The sequence below is a fragment of the Callospermophilus lateralis genome, chromosome 11 (assembly GCF_048772815.1).
Source record: "Callospermophilus lateralis isolate mCalLat2 chromosome 11, mCalLat2.hap1, whole genome shotgun sequence".
Taxonomy (NCBI): domain Eukaryota; kingdom Metazoa; phylum Chordata; class Mammalia; order Rodentia; family Sciuridae; genus Callospermophilus; species Callospermophilus lateralis.
In genome coordinates, this window is record NC_135315.1 from 59,510,191 (window position 1) to 59,531,717 (window position 21,527).

Here is a 21,527-nt window from a genome sequence, read left to right on the forward strand (position 1 = left end):
TTCCTTCCTTCCCCGCAGGTGGGAATAATGTCTGGAGTTTGGTAGTCACATTAAACCACAGAGAAATATGGGAACAAAGAGCCAACAGATAGATTGTGGAGTGCAGTGAAGAGACATTCCAGGTCTTTTATTAAAACACTGAGCAGTGAACTAAACCTGAAAATACGTTTGAACTTCTCATTAAAATAAAAAAAAATTCTTTGTGATTTCAAGCAACTGTTAGTTGGGTTTTCCATTTCTTGAAGCTGAATGTATACTGATAAAAGCCCCCTATTATATTTTCCATTTTTGATTGTTTTATATTCTGAGCAATCTCCTTATATTTATTTTCTAGTTCAGTAGTTCTTTCTTTTGCTGTATCTAATCAGTTTGGCAACTCATGTCATTGTTTTTTTAATTCCAAATTTTCATTTGTAGAAGCTTTACCTGATTACTTTTCCAAAACTCTTTTTTATACTATCAAGGTCCTTCCTTATTGTTTCTATTCCTCCTTTTGGGTCTCTTTTAATAAATTTAAATGTAGTCAATGTAAAGTCCTTCATTATTATTTTTGTGGGGTTTTTTTGTACCGAGGATTGAACTCAGGGGCACTGGACCACTAAACCACATCCCCAGCCCTATTTTGTATTTTATTTAGAGTCAGGTCTTACTGAGTTGCTTAGTGCCTTGCTCCACTGCATGTGGCACAGGTCTTTCAATATCGATCTCCAGTTCTGGTAGATAATCCTCTTGCTTGTTGTACCTACTGACTAGCTTAGTTGGTAGAGTGATCTGGATGATTCAGAATTCTGACTTGTGAGCCTATTTCTAGCAGCCACTGTATTACCAATAGATTCCTGCATCAAAGAGTAGAAGCCAAGGGCTTTGCACAGCACAGATACAAATTTGGACTCTAAATGTTACCTGGCTCTTTTTTTTTCCTTACAAGAGATTTTTTTTTTCCCTCCCACAAAACATCCAAGGTGGAGATAAACTTCTTCATTACTTTTCTGAATGATGCAGGTGTAGCTTTTAAAATCTCAAGATTTTAAAATCCTTTCACTAAGAGGAAGAGTACACTGTGAGCCCTGGTTTCATGTGGGGATCTCAGTACTAGTGCTTTGTTCAAGGGAGCTTAGATTCTTATCTCTTGTTCCTGTGATTAAATAAAGCCTGCAGCCACTAGGGTTTATGTGTTATCTACTTATTATAAGCCCTATATCACCAGCCCCATCTCTGCCCCCTAGGGTTGCCATGATCTCAGGTCATGCCTTATGGTCTGGTTTTTATTTTCTAAATTTCAGGCATCTGTTTATTTTCTATTTTTTCCTAAAGCCTGATTATATATTGACATTTAAACATTTTTTTACAATTTTATTTATTCTAATTAGATATATATGAAAGCAGAATGCAGTTCAATTTGTATACTCAAACAGAGCAGTTTTTTTGTGTCTCTGGTTGAATGCATCGACACTTTATTTATTTATTTAAAAAAAGTTTTTTAGCTGTAGCTGGACACGATACCTTTATTTTACTTATTTTATGTGACGCTGAGGATCGAACCCAGTGCCTTGCATGTGCTAGGCAAGCGCTCTGCTGCTGAGCCACAACCTCGACCATGTATCGACATTTTAAAAAATGATATTTTATTGGGATTTCTAGATGATTTGTGGGCTTTAATGATAATTTAGCCCACTGTATTTCCAGAACTGAAATTTATCCAGTGAAATCTTAATTGAAAACACACTAAATCATTTGTGATCAGACAAACTGGATAAATTTGTACAGGGATCATGAGTAACAGATCTGCAAAGAGATTTTGGTGTTTTATAAGAAACTGTCTAGTAGATGGCATAAAATTCTTTCTCATATATATAGAATAAAATATAAAAAGGATACAAAATAGGATACTTACCAAGCTGGGTTTGATTCCTACACTTTCAGCTGCTTCAAATGCCAATAAGAGATTCTTCTTCTAGGTTAGAAAGTCAAAGAGGATAAAATCATCATCTTTTTTAAAAAAGTAGTTTTTGCTAAAAGAGAACATCAGTTGACAATCCCCTATAGATTAATTAAATATGCAAACAATGTCTCAGTTTGAGGATTAACTTATTATAATTACATTGAAAACAACATTATTGTCATCTATCAAAGATCCATAGTTCCAAAGTCATGATCCTCTGCCACTCAATAAATGGTTTCAAGTTGGGTGCAGTGGCACATGCTGTAATCCCATTAACTCAGAAGGCTCAGGCAGGAGGATCTCAAGTTCAAGCACAGCTCTGGTAACTTAGGGAGACCCTCAGCAACTTAGGGAGAATCTGTTTCAAAATTAAAAATTAAAAAAAAAAAGGACTTGATATGTAAATCAGTGGTAAAGTGCCCCTGGATTCAATCCCCAGAACAACAACAACACATTTGTTTCAAGAGGATTTTCCTCTTTATTACTCTACCCACTGATCAAATCATACTGTATTTTAGTCTGCTCCAGATTTGGATCTTTCTCCAAAAGTGTTTTTTTCCCTACAGTTTTTGCTTACCTTAGACTTTTCTTAGTGGGAGAAGAACTTCGTGTCTCTTTTATCATCTAGCTTTTCACTCATTTTAATGAAAGCTTAAAGTTAAATTTTCCATTCTAACATGGAGGTACTGCCTCATGGACTGTGACTTCTCTGCATAGCTTCTCATTTTCTCTTTTTTCATACACTCAAGCTCTTAAACATACCATTCAACAAAATCCTTTAGCCCAGAGCCCTCTAGAACCTCGTATGAATTTTTGAATTATACCCCAGTCTTACTAGAGTACATTCTTAGGTTTTCTTCTAAGGTAAGAATGTGGGGGAAAAACATTTTCTGGATGTAATCACATGTGACAATATCTATATTCTTTTTATTTACTTATTTTAATTAGGTATATATGACAGCAGAATGCATTTTGATTCATTGTACACAATTACACACAATTTTTCATTTCTCTGGTTATACACGGTGTAGCATTGCACAATATGTGTAGTCATACATGTACTTAGGGCAATGATGTCCATCTCATTCCACCATCTTTCCTGCCCCCATGCATCCTCCTCATCCCCACCCTTTGCCCAATCAAAATTCCTCCACACACGCCTCCCCCAACCATGGATCAGCATCCACTTATCAGAGAGAACATTTGGCCTTTGTTTATTTTTTGGGATTGGCTTACTTTGCTTACCATGATATTCTCCAACTTCATCCATTTACCTGCAAATGCCATGATTTTATTCTCTTTTAATGAGGAGTAATATTCCATTGTATATATATGCCACAGTTTCTTTATCCATTCACCTATGGAAGGGCATCTAGGTTGCTTCCACAATTTAGTTACTGTGAATTGAGCTGCTATGAACATTGATATGATTGTGTTACTATAGTATGTTGATTTTAAGTCCTTTGGGTATAGACCAAGGAGTGGGGTAGCTAGGTCAAAACAAAGTCTCTTCTACCATCACACTTGGTTAAACAGTTTGACTAGACAGAAAATTCTACATTGAAAATAATTTTTCTTTAGAAAAGTAATAGTGCTGCTCCATAATCACTCAGTCCTAGTTTTTAGCTCCTGAAACTCTTTCTGGATATTCTTTAATGTTTCTTTGGAGAGATGAACTTAAGAATCATTTGGTCATGTTTCTAATTTGGTCATAATTCATTTTAAAGCCATTAGGATTTATTAAAATTTAAAATTGGTGTATTAAATATTATTGAGAGAAAAATGTTCCACTACCTATTCATGTTCTTTTGTTTTTTGCAGTGTTAGGGATTGAACCTAAGAGTTCACATGTGGTAGGCAAGCATTCTAACACTAAGCTATGTCTTCAGTCCTTTTTATTTTAGAGACTTGGTCTCATTAAGTTGCTGAGGCTGGCCTCAAATTTATAATCCTCCTACTTCAGCCTTCCACGTGGCGAGGATTACAGGCATGTGTGACTATGCTTGGTTGTTTTATGTTCTTGGGTAGAAATTCATAATTTTATATACTTAGGTATTATACATAACCACATTTGGTAGTACACACCCACAGTTCCATGTACTTGGGAGGCTAAAGTAGAAAGATGGCTCAGTCTAGGAGTTAAAAGCCAGCCTGAGCATCATAACAAGTCCCTGACTCAAGATAAAATAAAAAGGGCTGAGGATATAGCTCAGTGGTAAAGAACCCTTGAGTTCTATCCCTAGCACTGGAGGAAAAAAAGATTTTATACAGAATTTTATATTCTATTCCATTTCCCCCATAGCTTTCACTCTGTCTGAGACTAAAGGGTTTGCCTTGACAGTAAAACCAACTCTGAGAAACCCAGTGAGAGAGAAGACCCAGAAAGATGTGGCTATATGTTTCTTCCAGCTGGTGGTTGAGGCTTTGAGAAGCTGTGTTCTGGCCTAAGATTCCAACTATTTTCCTTGAAATTAAGAGGTATTAATCAGTTGGTCTGAAATCTCGCATTTGCTTCCAATAACACTGTTCTATTCTGCTGAGTTGGGGCACTGTGCATTGATTTCCATATTCAATGCTGCCCAAAGCACTCTCCTATGTTGGTGCTAATGAGGCCTTTTCCTTATTGTAAAGTTCTTTGGGTTAAAATAATAAGGGGCTCTGTAAGCCTGTTTTTAGGTGACCATCACTCCTGGAAGTCAAGATACAAACATTTTTATGGCTTTTGAGATGTACTTTCAAATTGCTTTCTAAAATGTTATACCAATTTCCTTTCTAGCAGTAGTGCCCATTTTTGGTACCCTTACCTGGACAAACATTAGGACTTCCAAAAGGCTTTGCCAAATGTGTCAGGCTTAAATAAGATATTTTATTTTTTATCTGTATTCTTGGATTACTAGTAAGATCTAAAATGAAGGCATTTCTATTTTTCTTTTCTTTTCTTTTTTCTTTTATTTTGGTACTGGGGATTGAACTGAAGGGCACTTAACCACTGAGCCACATCTCCAGCCCTTTTTTGTATTTTATTTAACAACAGGGTCTCACTGAGTTGCTTAGTGCCTTGATAAGTTGCTAAGGCTGGCTTTGAACTCATGATCCTCCTGAGCCACTAGGATTATAGGCATGCGCCATGGTGCCCAGCTAGGTGAAGGCATTTCTAAGTAAAGATTTTATAGGAAACTCTCAAGGCCCTCTAGTGTGATTTACATAAAACTAATTGTGTTTCTCTGCAGATATGACAGAATAGTCCATACTGTAAAATTTTCTCAAATGCTCTGACTTGAGTGACCAGGCGTCACTATCCTAATACTCTTTCACTGGAACGTTGTCATAGGCACTGTGTGGCAGCTTCTGACAGGAGCAAAGAGTTTATTTTTTTTATTTTTTGGGGGTACCAGGGATTGAACTCAGGGGTGCTCAACCACTTAAGTCACATCCCCAGCCCGATTTCTCTTATTTATTTGTTTATTTTACTTATAGGTAGACACAATATCTTTTTTTTTTTAAAGAGAGAGTGAGAGGAGAGAGAGAGAGAGGAGAGAGAGAGAGAGGAGAGAGAGAGAGAGAGAGAGAGAGAGAGAGAGAGAGAGAGAGAATTTTAATATTTATTTTTTAGTTATCGGCGGATACAACATCTTTGGTTTTGTATGTGGTGCTGAGGATCGAACCCGGGCCGCACGCATGCCAGGCAAGCGCGCTACCGCTTGAGCCACATCCTCAGCCCTAGACACAATATCTTTATTTTTTTTTTTTTATGTGGTCCTGAGGATCCAACCCAGTGACTCATGCATGCTGGTTTCCGTATTCAATGCAGCCCAAAGCACTCTCCTACGTAGGTGCTAATAAAGCCTTTTCCTTATTGTAAAGTTCTTTGGGTTAGAATAATAATGCATGCTAGGCAAGCACTCTACTACTGAGCCACAGTCCCAGCTCCAGCCCTATTTCATATTTAGAGATAAGGTCTCACTGAGTTGCTTAATGCCTCGCCAAGGCTAAGGCTGGCTTTGAACTTGTGATCCTGCCATCTCAGCCTCCCATGACACTGGGATTACTGTTCCCAGCTAAAGGTAAGCCCTCTAAAGAAGCTGGGAGTGGGAACTCATTTGTCTACAAGATGTGAGCTTCAGTTGGGCCTCTGCCATCAAAGTGGGGACAGTGTGAGGCTGTCCTGCAGTGTCTGCCCTGGGGAAGAAGGTGTAGGTAGGCCTGAGACCTTCCAGGTCTCAATCCTATAGTATAACTGTCACCAGCCTGGCTAGCGGGGGTTGAGCTGTTGGAATACTTCTCCTAAAACTGAAGGGAGAAATGATGCCAATTCTAGAAATTCTCCTCTCACATTCATATTTCATTTCAGATCTTAAAATAAGCATACTCCATTCAATCACCTGACTATAACTCAAGCCCTGTGACTGCATATCCTTTTAATGTCACAGAAGACATCCTTGTTAGTTTTATCAGAAATTCCCTATTTAAAACCGGTGTCAAGCTTACTTGCTTTAATTACTTTCATCCCATATGGGAGCAGCTCATGATTTCAGAAACTTCTGGGATAATCAATAGCTATATCATAAAGTTTCATTTTAAAAAAGATTATTTACTCATTTACTTAGTTATTTTGGTTCTCAGTTCTCTACCACTGAGCTACACCTCCAGTTCCTATATCCTATAATCTATAGATCACAATTTTAATAGACTTTCACAGATATTATAAGGCCTTTTTTATGCCCCTTTTTAAAAAATATTTTTAGTTGTAGATGGACATAATTATTTTATTTATTTTTGCATGTGGTGCTGAGGATCAAACCCAGTGCCTCACGAGTGATAGGCAAGTGCTCTACCACTGAGCCCTACCCCAGCCGTCTCTTGGTGCCCTTTTTGATGTCTATGTACTCTAAAAGACCCTCTAAAAAAACAAAACCCCAACACTGAGGCTTGCCAGAACAAGGCTGCAGGCTAGAGTCTGGATGATGTTCAGTCATCCTAAGGATATCTGAGGTCTGTGTTTCATTCAAGTCAACTTGTTTCCATAGAAACCTACTTCAAATATGCCCTTGATAGGGGACAGTCTGACATGAGTGGTGGGAACATGAGGCTGAAGGAATAATTCTATAAACTGGGCACACTGTGCTGACCTCCACATGCTTTCACTTCTAAAAAGCAATTTACCTGCAGCCCTGCCTGGCTTCAGTCCACAGGACATGTTACATTCCTCAGCAAGCTGCCTATTATCTGCTAGAGAAATGCAGGCCCAAAATAACGCTGATAAGAAGAACACAAATTACCCAGAACAGGGGGGACCTTCTGTGACCCTTACACAGACCAGATCCCAGGATTCAGGGAGATAAAGTTAATTCCCCCAACCATAAAATCTATAAGAACAGGTTCAGTTAGAACTGGTCAGCACGGGCCAAAGTCCCCCTACAGTTGTCATGGGGTTGGGGGACTTGAAAGTCTGCTTTCAATCAAAAGTCAAGAGGTGAACCTGGGTGAGAATCTCTGGAAATTTTCCTGGGACCCCCAATTAAACTGGAGTGCAATAGAGACATGCTGTCCCCCTCCCAAAACGACCTACTTTTCTCTTAGAGTGTCCCCTTCCCCCCTTTCCTACTCCTTCTAATAATCTTATGCCTGTTAGAATTTCTGAGTAATATGTCTGAAATCTTTCTGATTTGATTGGGGGGATTGTGAAGGGGAACCTCAGTTTCCTGGAAGGTCCCAGTCCTGAAAAACCCATTTTGGGAAAACTCTCCTGTTTATACCATCTCTCCTCTGGTAAGATTCCCTCCACACTGGGTTTCACACATGTGCTCAGTTTTACTCTGTATTAATTTGCTTAAGTTAACACATCCTGAAAATGCTTTTCCATAACCATAAGGAATCTGGCCTCTCACCCCCAGTGCACGCTCGTCACACCTCAAGTAGCCCTGAAACATGGCTGCTGCAATCACTGTACTTGGAGGGCAGCCAGGATGGGGGTGTTTAGAAAATAGGAAGCCAGATGTTTCTTCAAGAATGGTGGGCAGGTGGTAACTGAGACCTAGGTGGTGGGACACAAACTCAACTCCAGTTGATAGAGAGGATGTGAACCCAAACAGATCTTAAAATGTGTCAGGTCTCTGGAGCTAACTCCTGAACCACATCAAAGACCCATGGTCTTTCACCAGTGGCTGTTCCCTGAGGATAGCAGATAGATCTGGGAAAAGGAGTACAACCCTGTAAAAGACCCATGAAAGACCATGAGTTTTTGATGTAGAAAATAGGGGCCTCTGTCCTGTCAGAGCAACAGAAGGAAGAACATCAATGTCTGCCTGCCCTGCTGCATGTCTCCAGGCTGCGAGAGGCCATTGGGCACAGAGGTCATGTCCCAGTAGGGGAATATCAGGGATCCAGAATGAAACAAAGAGGTTTCGGACACCAGGAAGCAATGCTCATGACTTGAAGTGTGAAAGCGAATATTCGCAGGCCCATTATTTCCAACCAGACCTGAATTCGATTCAAAGACATAAAAGTCAAGTCTGCTTACTGCAGCCCAATGTCACTTTCCAAAGACACAGGCTTGTTGGGGGTATGCAAGTGCTCAAGCTCACACTCCCTACAGTTTTAGGAAGGCCTTAATCACTATTTCCTTGACTGTTTCTGTGATCAGTGGAAAGGCAAGGGCTGAAAAATTAAAAGGGTGCGGGGGATGGACACCCAGGTCATGGTCAGATGCAGGCTTTGCTTGTGAGGCTATGCCAGATGCCTTGGCCTCTGTGAACCTTCTGGCCCCAACTCCACTCCTACTGTCTGGCTGCTCCCTCCCCTTCCCTCTGCTGAGTCATCTCCCTCTACCTATAGCACAAACACTGGAGTCCTCATCTTTCAACCTTCTGCTGTGGTTATCTGTTTGATGTGGCTTGAATGTGCCCTCCAATGCTCACGTGAAGGACAGTTGGCCCAGTGTGGTGTTGGGTGGTGGAACCTTTAAGACACAGGGGGTAACGGGAGACGATTAAATCACTGCACCTGTCAGTCGTGCTCATGGAGCATGACTGGTTCCTACAAGGGCAAGTTGCAATAAAAAGAGCAGCCCAGCATCGCTGGCTTCTTGTCTCACCCATTGATCTCTTCTGCACATGCTCCCACCATGTGATGCCATCTGCCCCAAGGTCTTTCTCAGAGGCTGAACAGATGGGACACCCAGTCTTGGCCTTTCACTCTCCTAAACCGTGAATTAAACCTCTTTTTTTTTTTTTGTACTGGGGATTGAACCCAGGAGCACTCAACCACTGAGCCACATCCCCATCCCTATTTTGAATTTTATTAGAGACAAGGTCTTACTGAGTTGCTTAGTGCCTTGCTATTGCTGAGACTTGTTTTGAACTCATGATCCTCCTTGTCTCAGCCTCCCAGTGGCTGGGATTACAGGTGTGAGCCACTGTGCCCAGATACACCTCTTTTCTTTATAAAGTACTCTGCCTCAGGTATTGTATTACAGCAATAAAAAACCAAGACAATTTCCCTTAAGACATAATGACTGGATGATCTCTAGGCCCATAGCTTTAAATATCATATGTACCCTGTCCAATACAGTAGCCACTTGTGACATGTGGCTATTTAAATTGAAATTAACTAGTCATACTAGTAATAGTTCATGTGCTCTACAGCCTTTGTGGTTGATGGCTGCCATATTGGACAGTGCAGATATTATTCTACTACATAGCACTGATCTTCACTGATGACCCCAGTGACTTCCCATCTGAACTCCAGACTTGCTATCCAGTTCCTTTTCTGACACTAGTACCTACATATTTCTGACATCTCAGACTTTAACAGAATTAGAAACAAAACCTTTTTTTCCTTCAAAATGTTAAATAATTCTGTCCATCCTGCTTTATAGATAATAGACAAAGCACCCACATAAAAGTGCTCTAAAATTTTAATATGCTCTATGATGGTTAATTTTATATGTCAACTTGGCTATGCATGGTATGTCCATTTGACTCCTGATATGGGTTAAAACCTCTCTATGCATTTCCCACCCTGAAAAATGGTTTTGTCAAACTGGATATCCAGGAGTTATCTTTGACTCCTTCCTCTTCTCTTTCCTACAACCAACCTGTGGCTAAGTCCAGGTGATTCTGTATCTAAGACATATTTTGAGCCCTTCTACATCTTTCTATCTGCACTACCACTACAGTCTCAGTTAGTGGGTGAGGTCAAGGAAAACGAATTCTCTGGATGACTCCTGCTATAGCTCCTTCTTCATTCTTGTTCTCCTTCCAATGCAATCTTTTACATAAAAGTCAGAGAGCTCTTTTATAAACACCAATCATGCCTCTCCACTGTTTAGAATCCTTCAATGGCTTCCCACTATACACAGAGTAAAGAACAAACTTCTCACCAGTCACCTGCAGAAGCTCTGTGGGATTTGGCCTCCTCTGCCTGATCTCTGGCATCTCCAGAAGCCACTCTTCCTGCCCCCTGGGATCCAGTCAATGCTTCCTTCCATATCCTTGACAGCACCCCAGCATTCCCTTCTTAATTGTTCCATGAGCCGGAAGGGCTCCCCTAGACCTTTGCACGGCTCTCCTTCACATCTGTCCTTCATAAATCAGCTTGAGTACCATCTCCTCAGAAAGACTGTCTCAGCTTCCTGATCTAATAGGATTGCCAGGAGTGGGATGTTGCTCAGATGAGATCCCCACTGACCGCTCTCACAGTACTGTGTTTCTCTCTTGGCTTTTTCACAACTCGTAAAAGTTGTGTTTATCATCTGTTTATCTTACGAGGGCACAGAACAAGCCTGTGTTGGTCATTGTTGTCTTTATGACTGTGCACCAAGCTTGGCAAGAGATACTTTCTGAGTGAAAGAGTGCAGGACCCAGGCATGGTGTTTTCTAAAGCACACTCTGTGGAATATGATTTTGTAGGTTGTACGAGGTCAGAGGTTGACAAGCTACTGCCTCTGCACTGAATTCAACAGCCACGGCCACACAGTTACATACTGTCAAGGGCCACTTCAGCTTAATGATAAGGTTGCATAGTTATGACAAAGACCATTATGGTTTGAATGTGAAATGTCCCCCAGAGGCTCATGTGTTGAAGGCTTGGTACCCAATGGAACAAAGTTCAAAGGTGAGAAGTGGGCTCTGCTCTCATCAGTAGATCAATCTATGATGGGTTCATTGCTGAGGGCATTACTGGTAGGGGGTGGAGACTTTAGGAGCCTAGTGGGAGGAGGTAGTATGTCACTGGGGGAATGCTCTAGAGGGGCATATTGGTCTCTGGCCTCCCCGCTCTCTAAGCTAAGCAACTTTTCTACACTGTGACTTTTTATTGTGATGTCCCACCTCACCTCAGGCCCAGAGCAATGGAGCCAGCAGACTATGAACTGAAACCTCTGACACTGTGAGCCAAAATAAATCCTTCCTTCTTTAAGTTGTTTTTCTCAGGTATTTTGTTGCAGTGACAAAAAATTGACTAACATACCAAATGACTCATAAAGCTATTTGGTTCCTAACAGATAAGTCTGCTAATCCTTGTTATGGGCGATTATAGCAGAACTAAAAACAAAACAAAAGGTCCTGTGGGTCTGATATATGTTGAGTTAAACAAAGTCATATGAAAATCTCCAAAAATGTGACATAACATACCATTTCCTTTTTTGCACTTGCTGGTTCTTTGGAATAAACTTTGTTTTGCTTTTTGTTTTTGCAGCATTGGGGATCAAACCTTGCGTATGACAGGCAGATGCAGTATTTCACTGCATAATTGTCATCCCTGCATTGACAAGTATCTCATGCATTCTAATCTCGTGTCAAAGGGAGTTTAATAATAAATGATTTTTAAGTAATACTGGCACAATGTTTTTAGCTTCACATAGTGGTTATACTCTTTTTTTGCAGGAAAAAAGGCATAAATATCTGTGACAATTATGCAGTGAAATATGATGTTCTTCTATGGAGCTTAAACCACTAGCCTTGGAATAGACTTTGAAAAATGCTGGTTTGAACAATGAAGGTGAAATTCCATCAAGTTTTCTCTGGACAGTGTGTGATAAGAATTTCTCAGTAGTCACAGTAAACTGGCCTTCAATACTTCAGGGGTAAGTATTGAGAAGGGAAGCTGAGAAGTATCTACTAAGGACTGGACTTCATAGAATAATCATGCATTCAGTAGTTATCTGTCCCTGGTATCAATATCCTAGCATCTCTTTCAACTCTATAAACAACCCCCAATGGGATATACCAACATAACTAGGAATACCCCCTGTAGTTCTAGAAGAGAACGGGATGATTGAGCAGTGACTTACTTTTTCTTGACTGTTCAGCTCTTGGTACGGGATGTGGGCAGGCAAGTAGGTGTGGAGCAGAGCACAGAAGGCCAGCCCATCACTCCAGCTGCTGCTGAAGTTGGTGATGTCAATGTTCTGCAGCAGGGAAAAAAGCAGTATTAAACCCCTAAACTGAGCAATGTCAATACAAGAGAGACTGTTCGGTTAGGACTCTAACTTTGGGTTTTGGAAAGGCAACATAGGAACGAACTACCCCAAACTGCTGGGAGTACATTTGATTTTGGCACCTGGAAAGGCTTGGGATGGTCCCAATTCTTTTCCAGGATAGTAGGAAAAGAAGGTGTAAATACTCAAAACAATAGGAAATTCCGGTTGCCTCCTGCAGGAGTCTTCCCACTGAGTTGCTTTGTATATCTCAGTACTTCCCAAGAGAGAATCATCATCAACATCATCAACATCATGTATAACATAATCAGCAACAAGCAGTTCAAGATGAACAAAAAGGTCGTAAAGCCCTGAGTGACTGGTCTGGCAGCTTGTCCTGCTTCCTCAACTGGAGACCTCCTCAGTAGGGAGAGAAACCTTCAGGCTCCACTGTCCCTCTGGGAGCACACCAACAGTGGGGATCACATGGGGAAAATGGGACTCCACCTTCAGCACAGGCGGGGCTCCTGGTGGCTGTCTGGTTCACAATTATAAAGAAGCTAAAATCTAACTTTAAAGAACCTCCTAGGCAGGTTGCGTAGGCTTGCAGCTCCAGGGTACCTCCGCCTTGCAGATCTTCAGAACTTCCCTGCTTATTCTTACAGGGTTTCCTTCCCTGGTTTCACAAAGCTTATTCCAGATGCAATGTCAGGTTCTAAGGCCTATGAATGCTTTCATGTTTACGTGGTTCAGTTCAAATGTACTGAAATAGCTCACAAGGGAGGTCTGCAAGGGGTTGCAGAAGTGGGGCCAACTTGAGGCTTGGGTTTTATGTCTGTGTTTTGAGCAGCCTGAAGGTGATAAAAGGAATTGGGCCAGTGCAGGACTCCTTGCAATCTCTTCACAGTTGCAGGGGCTTGAGCACCCAGTCCTTGGAAAAAGGGGAGTCAAGAAAGCTGGCAAAGATTTTGAAGAGGGGTGATGGTCGCTGGTTCCTTCTAATGTTGACAGCCCCTCCTTCCCTCTGCCCAAACAGTCAAATGTAACTACAACCAGTCAACACTCTGACTGCCTTGGTGTTTTTTTCTTTTTTTTAGAGTGTTTCTATCAGAGGCAACTGGCAGTTTAAAAGGACAGGAAGAGAGAAGTAGAAAATGGCATGAAGTTAAGTTGGAACAGGGAAGGAAGACCTTCATGGAATTCTTCTCAAAGTGTGTAGAGAAGTTTTAGAGAATATACATAGGTGGAAATGAATAATAAAATACAGCAGAATGTTTCCTGTGAAGTTTCCTTGGAAGCAAATGATCTATGATCTCATTTGTGTTTTTTTTAATACCTTTATTTTATGGGTTTATATTTTTATGTGGTGCCGGGGATCAAAACCAGGGCCTTTCGCATGCTAGGCAAGCACTCTACCACTGAGCCATAACCCCGACCCCCATTTGGGTTTTTATCTAGATTTTTCCAGTATTAGTTTGAGCTAGCCTCGCCCTTAGCCACAAGGTTGGTCAAATACCTCATTGGTGAGTAATGAAATTGAGACAGAAGAGGTGATGTGACATGTCACACATGAGCCTTTCCTGAAGGGCACAGGCACCAAGAACCCACACCTCCGCCTTTCTATCAAACCTCCTCTTGCCTTTAGCCAAAGTCCAAGATGATTCTGGTGGACCCTAGACCTTTATCCCAACACACAGGCTATCTTGAGTTTACTTTGCAATTGCATTCACCCAGGGAAGGACATTTGGTTGAAAGCAACACACCACCGTGATAATACCTCTCTATTCGGATTTTCATGACTGAAGCACAATTAACTTGTAATAGTTGCTAAGCATCAGTGTTACATAAAAGTCTGAGAATGTCACTGTTGCAAGAGGGCCCTGTATCCATTTTCAGTTTGACTGGAATGGCCCTCTGAGAAGCTGATCACTGGAATTATTTGGCTCTAAAACCTCTTTTGGTTCAGTAGTTACCTGGCAAGACCTGGATACTTACAGACTAAATAAATAAATAAATGCTTTGGCTTTGTACTTTCAGAAGAGGTTTATATGTTTAAAGAACAGAGGGGAAAAAAATGGGCCTGGGGTTTGGGGGAATGATCTATTTCACCAGCTTAAATTCAAGCATTCAAACTACACATCACTCTGGAAAGGGGAACTTAACAGGGAAGGACAAGGTCAACCTTGGGGAATGGCTCTTACCAAAAATCAAATTCCTTTCCTTTCTTTCTTTGCCACACACAGGTTGCCTGAGACCCCATCTCCAACTAACCTCTCATATGGCTGTGACTTGGAGGAGGGAAAGCCAGGATGTATTTCCAGAGGCCACATGCTAAAGCCTCTTATTTATGATGGTCCCTATAGTTTCTTTGTAAACAGAAGCAAGCACTGCAGAGGGCCTGCCAAGAGTTCCTTCTGCAAGGCAACACAGACCTAGATCATTTCATTTCCAACAGAAGGCCACATTTTAAACCGGAAGTTGAATGCTCAGTGGTCAAGATGAAGGTCCTTTAAGTTTCAAGCTCCAAAAATGTGGGGGTGGTAAGAGTAGTGATATTTGTCAAATGCCTACAATGTGCCTGCCACTGTGTACTTTGTCATTTGGTTAGTCGGGTTATGCCCATTTTATGGACAAGAAAGCTGCAGCAAAAAGAAATATTAGTGCCAGAGTCAAGGTTCAGTTCCATGTGACTACAAAGGCCAGTTCCATGTGACTACAAAGCACATGTATTGTTTTCTGTGGGACACTGTTACCCAGGGAAGGAAGAAGTTGGGGGTGGGTGTTGAGGCAGGATGAACTGAGCATAGAATTCAACACCATCTGCAGTGCTGGAAGCAGACCCTATAATTCCTGGATTCACATCTAGGACAAGAATAAACAGAAATGCTGAGGCGAGAGAAAGCAGATTCTAGAGGGAGTCAAGGATGGAACTTTGACTCCATTACTCTTGTAAGTTAGTAAACTAAAACCACATTTTCTGTCACCAGGCTATTGATCACAAGGAACAGGCTCTAGGATAAACAGCATCACTCTTCTAGCACTAGTGAATGTTACCACACTGAGGAACTTATATGTCCCAAATGGGCCAGATTCTCCCTTCCTCCTCCAATTTATTTTATATTTAAAACTTTTAAGGGCTGGGGATGTGGCTCAGGTGGTAGCGCGCTCGCCTGGCGTGCGTGCGGCCCGGGTTCGAGTCTCAGCACCACGTACAAACAAAGATGTTGTGTCCACCGATAACTAAAGAATAAATATTAAAAAAATTCTCTCTCTCTCTCTCTCTCTCTCCTCTCTCACTCTCTCTTAAAAAAAAAAAAAGAACTTTTAAAATTTGCTAAACCTTTTTTTTTTTGCGGGGGGGGGGGGAAGGGGGGTTACTGGGAATTGAACCCCGGGGCACTTAACAACCGAGCCACATCCTGAGCCCTTTTGCATATTTTATTTAGAAAAGGTCTCACTGAGTTGCTGAGGCTGGCTTTGAACTTCTGATCCTCCTGCCTCAGCCTCTTGAGCTGCTGGGGAATACGGGTATGTGCCACTGTGCTCAGCTGCTAAATCTTTCCCTTCCTAAAACATGAGAACATTTAATAGACATGTGTCTTGTGTCAATTATCATATTGTTACAGGGGCCACTGATTTGGACCCAGCCCTTATACTAGGCCCCAGTGGATCAGATAAACCAAAATGGGGTCACACATGCTAAATAATCCATCATCAAACTGAAACCTCAAGGAAACATTCCAAGACACAGACATTTTCCCTGAAAATAGGAGATTCTAGTCTACTTGAGTCAGAAGAAGGAAGTCACCCTCAGCTTTCCTCTTTACAAGCAACATCATGTTAATATGTGTTTTTTGTTTATACTGTTTTCTTGTTTCCACCTTACAAAAACCCACCATTTTGTCAGCAGGAGCTCTCACTCTTGTTTTGTAGCATGAAAGCTGTTCTGATCAATGAACTGAGAATAAAAACCATTTAGATTTATAACTTATTGTTATAATTTTTCTTTCAACAGATAACAATATGAAATACCATTTCCTTTCTTTTTTCTTTTCTTTTTTTTCGGTGGTGCTGGGGATTGACCCAGGGCCTTGTGCATGCGAGGCAAGCACTCTACCAACTGAGCTATGTCCCCAGCCCCCCATTTCCTTTCATCAGCAGAATCTTCAGAAGCATTTTGAGAGGTCAAACGGATCCAAAGATGTGATGAAGCCATCCATCTCACAAAATTGAGAAAGTGTCTGGTATATTAGTAAACAGAATCCCAGTTAAGAATAATCATTGATCTATCACTATAAATGAATAACAGGTTCAGACTAAAATCTCATGACATCAAATCCATGATTGAAAAATGAAACAAAATCACCTGTCACCTCAGGACAGCTAAGATTCACAGGATATTTCAGAACAGATTACAGCCTGCAGGTCTCTCTGGAAGATTGAGACATATTTTATCTACTTATTTATTTATTGTTCTAGGGATCAAACCCAGGGCTGGGAGTGTAGCTCAGTGATAAAGCATTGCCTATCATGTGTAAAGCCCTGGGTTCCATGCCCAGGATCACCAAAAAGAAAAAAAAAAGAAAAAAAAGGAGAAAAGACAAACATTTTAATGTAAGACACACTTCAACAATAAATAATGGGCTGGGGCTGTAGCTTAGTGGTAGAGCACTTGCCTTGCATGTATGAGGTGCTGGGTTCCAATTCTCAGCACCACATAAAATAAATAAATAAATAAAGATATTGTATTCATTTACAACTAAAAAAATTTTTAAAAAATTAATAAGAATGTACAGAAATCATATCAGAAAAGCGAAGAAGTATTCCACCTTTTAAAATAGGGAATTATTATGGTAATTCCAAATTTAGGTAATCTAATCCCACATCTGGGTCAGGAAATGTTTCTCTTATGTGTAAGCTATTCTCCATGTTTAAGACTTTTTACTGTTCCGACACTGGCAGAGATGGAGGATAATCAGCTATGATTTGTATTATCAGACTCATTCCAAGAACATTACACCATCAAGTGAAAACCCTACCCTTTTTATTACAGAGTGGAACAACCTCAATTCTTGTTCCCTGAACGTCACTTGAAATGGTCTCTAATTGCATTTGAGTGCCAAGAGTGTCAACAATTCCATACTTGACACGACTCACTGAACAACTCAAATTGTGTGTATATATTCTTATCTCAGGAGAGGATGGCTGTCAACCTGCAAGCACCATGCACTTCTCAGGCGGTTGCTTTTGTTGCCATTATTACAAAAGTGATTTTGTTACCAAACATGAAGGCATATTTCTGTGAGCCACAGGTATACTTTTGTGAATGAGGAGTTAGCTGACGTGGTGTGACACAATTTGGTTTATTTTCTTTTCTCTCTCTCTTTTTTCTTAAACATAGATGTAAGATGAATTACAGAAAATAGATGAGTTAATGTATGCTTCATCACTCTCCCCTCACTTCACTCTGAAAGAACCACACTGCTTACATTACGGTTCCCTTGTGGACCTTCTAGAGACCCCTGCAAGCTATGTGGTATGCAGGACTCCTACCAGCAGAACAGAGGGAAGGTCAAGCAGGCTAAGAATAAGAGTGGATGAACAGGAGAGAGAAGAGTTGTCTCTGAAGACCCTGGCTTCATGGGGGCTGTGCCATACAATTTGTATGCAAATATGGTAGGGGTAGAGGTTGAACCCAGAGACGCTTTGCCACTGAGCTATATCCCTAGCCCTTTTTATTTATTTATTTATTTATTTATTTATTTATTTATTTAGAGACAGGGTCTCATTAAGTTGATCAGCTGGCCTCTAACTTTGCAATCCTCCTGTCTCGGCCTCCTGAGTTACCATTGCACCTAGGTTGGTCTGGTCTTTTTGACTGAAGTCTCAGATGTAAAAGAGGTAACATTACAAGCATATTTGACAGTTACATTTCTAGGAGCACTTAGAAGACAATGTTGTAAATTACAGAATTTTGTCCCTTTTGGTGCTACAAAGTCAGTTGAGAATGAATACACTGAATCATACGTGAGAAGTTCAACCTCTAACTTTAACAAATATTCCAGACTGCCTTTTGAGTGGGTTGGGTGTCATCACAATTCCAGAAGGATGAATGCAGAAATGCAAAGGCTGTACTTTTTTTTGGTACTGAGGATTGAACTCAGGGGCACTCAACCTCTGAGCCACATCCCTAGCCCTATTTTGTATTTTATTTAAAGACAGAGTCTCTGGGCTGGGGATGTGGCTCAAGTGGTAGCGCACTCGCCTGGCATGCGTGCGGCCCAGGTTCGATCCTCAGCACCACATACAAACAAGGATGTTGTGCCTGCCGATAACTAAAAAATAAATATTAAAATTCTCTCTCTCTCTCTCTCTCTCTCTCTACCTCTCTCTCTCTTTAAAAAAAAAAAAAAAAGACAGGGTCTCACTGAGTTGCTTAGTGCTTCGCTTTTGCTAAGGTTGGCTTTGAACTTTCGATCCTCCTGCCTCAGCCTCCCAAGCGCTGAGATTACAGGCATGCACCACTGTACCCAGAGAGGCAGTACTCTTAATTCATGGAACAGAAGCAAAGCAAACCCTAACAACCTAGAGCATTTTGCTTCCAGAAGATTAATCTCATTTGTCTTCTGTTGCCTGGAAACCCAATATTTAGTAAAAAAAAATTAATCATAGGAAAGAGAAGCCACAGAGCACACACTGAAATGACTCTTGTGCTCAACTCTACTTAGAATACACAGTTGGGATTTGGTGGCTGTGTGACTTTATTCCCACCATTCCATCTTCTCTGAGGATCTCTGGTTTCCTCCATTGCATTTCTATGAATGGAATGACTCTGTATGCACTAAGTAGCAAAGTTTAAAAACAATTAAAAAGCAGCAAAGTAAAGCTTCTGGGAAAAAGGCAGGAAATGGATTAGAAAATGTAGTATATTAATTCCAGCAAAAATTAGCTCTCTCAGGCTGAGGGTGTCTTAAATATCCTTCTTCCCAGGATAGCTCTGGGGCTTTTCTTGGTAGGTCTTTATTGTCACAGCTGTGAAATAATGCTTTTGTTTGTTTTTTAATGTAATAATTTATAGATCCCAGAGGATAACAGATGATCATTCCTCACTAAGGTTCAGCATGTGTAAGAGACCGGGGAGGCCCAAATTTACTTTGAAGATTTGGTGGGACAGAAAACAGAGCATATACACTAATCAGAAGGTTCATGTGAAATTGCAACAAAGGCAGCCTATTCCTTCCCTGTACTTGTATTTAGCACTCATCCCTTGTCTTAGGCAGGTGTGTGTACCATAGAATTTTAATGTTTCAGCTTCAGGCCAGGCCATCTGGTCAACCTCAAGTGACCTGCCTTATACATGGACAGTGTGGCTTCTACCAAGGACTTGTAGTGACCTGTACAAAGGCTTCTGGGGCTCCCTCTCTATATAGCATCCTCCCTTCTGCCATGCCATCCCATCCCATCCCATAGAATGAACTGTTCAAGGTGCCTTCTCTGATTGCTGCCTTCTCAGCTACTGTGTTCTATTCATTGCCAGCTCTCTGTACTGTGATGTGGAGACTGTGTCCAAATGGAGGGCTGGTGACCAGGGCATCACCTTGGGTTTCTCTTCCCATGGAGATTATTCCTGTGCTTGTTCTCTAGAGGTAAATTCTAGATGGATACATTTAAAAACCAAAATTGTAACATTAGTAGAAGGAAATGTAGAAGAATAGTTTCATAATCTCAGGGAAACAAAGTTCTCTACAGCATAAAATTCAAAAAGCATAAAAGACAGGGCTGAGAAATCTTACTATACAATGAAGTTTCTATATGACAAAATTAAAAACTAAATGTATGTATATATAGAGAGAATGAGTGAGTGCAAATGATGAATATTTATAATATATTCCTATAAGCAATAAGGAAGAGAGAACGCAAGTAAAAATGGTTTAAGACTAAAGAAGTGATGCATCAAAGAGGAAATACAGTCTGAAACCTATAAAGAAATTTTCAGTCTCACCAGAAAATAAGAATGGTGAAACAAAATTTTCACTCATTAAAAACTAAAAAGACTGGGCTGGGATTGGGGCTCGGCGGTAGAGTGCTTGCCTATGATGTGTGAGGCACTGGGTTCAATTCTCAGCACCACATATAAATATATAAATAAAATAAAGGTTCATCAACATATAAAAAAACTTAATTTTTTTTAAATTAAAAAGACTGCTAATTCATAGAGTTAATGAAGATATGGGGAAATGAATCTTCTTATATTGGGTGATGAAAATATAAAATGGTATAGGATTTTAGGAAGACAACTGGAAGTATTTTTTTTTTTTTTAATGAAATTATTTGACCCAGTAGTATCACACTGGGGAGATCTGTTCTAGAAAAGACATAACCAGAATGAAAAAAACTAGAAAAGACATGTGTAGAATATTGTTCAGAATGGGGAATTAGAAATAATCTATAATATAGTTTCCTAATCAGCAGAAATTTCTGTGAAGCTCATGGGAAAAATCTTATCTGTTCCCCCCCCCTCCCCCGGGGGTGTGTGTGGGTAGGGGGTGGGGTACTGAGCCACTACTGAGCCACATCCCCAGTAATATTTTGTATTTTACTTAGAGATAGGGTCTCATTGAGTTGCTTAGTGCCTCGGTTTTGCTGAGGCTGCCTTTGAACTTGTGATCCTCCTGCCTCAGCTTCTGGAGCTGCTAGAATTACAGGCATGCGCCACCCTGCTGGGCCTTATCTGGTTTTTGAGGGTTTATTATATGCAATAGTTTGTTGTTTTTTGGTAATATTTTGATAGATGTCAACCTAGAGGCTTGGTCCTATAGTTTTCTATGTGTTCACTGACTTGGTTAAAGAAATTTGGGAAGGATATAAATAACAAATTCATAGATTCAGGATCCAAAAATATTTCAATAGGCAAAAAATAGAAATCAAATTAAATAAGATGGCATTTAACTTGATTCTTCTTCATCTTTTGTGTATTTCCAATCTTTCTATAATGACAATGTATTATTTTTACAGTGAGAAAAAAATAATACATGTTACTAAAAATAGTAACAAAACACATAGACAAAATAGGCCAATGTGGTAATGAATTTATAATTTCCGAGGTAATGAATTTATAAAAGTCCTATTAATTGTAGGATTTAGGGTCAAATAAATTGTGGGGGAGTG

General features: G+C 40.5%; 1 protein-coding gene across 4 annotated transcripts in view; it reads right to left on the reverse strand.

Moving 5' to 3' along the window:
• Window positions 1-21,527, reverse strand: part of Specc1 (sperm antigen with calponin homology and coiled-coil domains 1) — a 230,697-nt gene that overhangs the window by 11,669 nt on the left and 197,501 nt on the right. For 3 of the 4 annotated variants that reach the window (XM_076870324.1, XM_076870326.1, XM_076870328.1), the window contains 2 exons: window positions 12,234-12,350; window positions 1,895-1,954 (listed from right to left, as the gene is read on the reverse strand). In XM_076870324.1, coding sequence (XP_076726439.1) covers window positions 1,895-1,954; window positions 12,234-12,350 — 177 coding nt within the window. The remainder of the gene's footprint in view (window positions 1-1,894; window positions 1,955-12,233; window positions 12,351-21,527) is intronic. The other variant, XM_076870325.1, reaches the window with a different exon arrangement.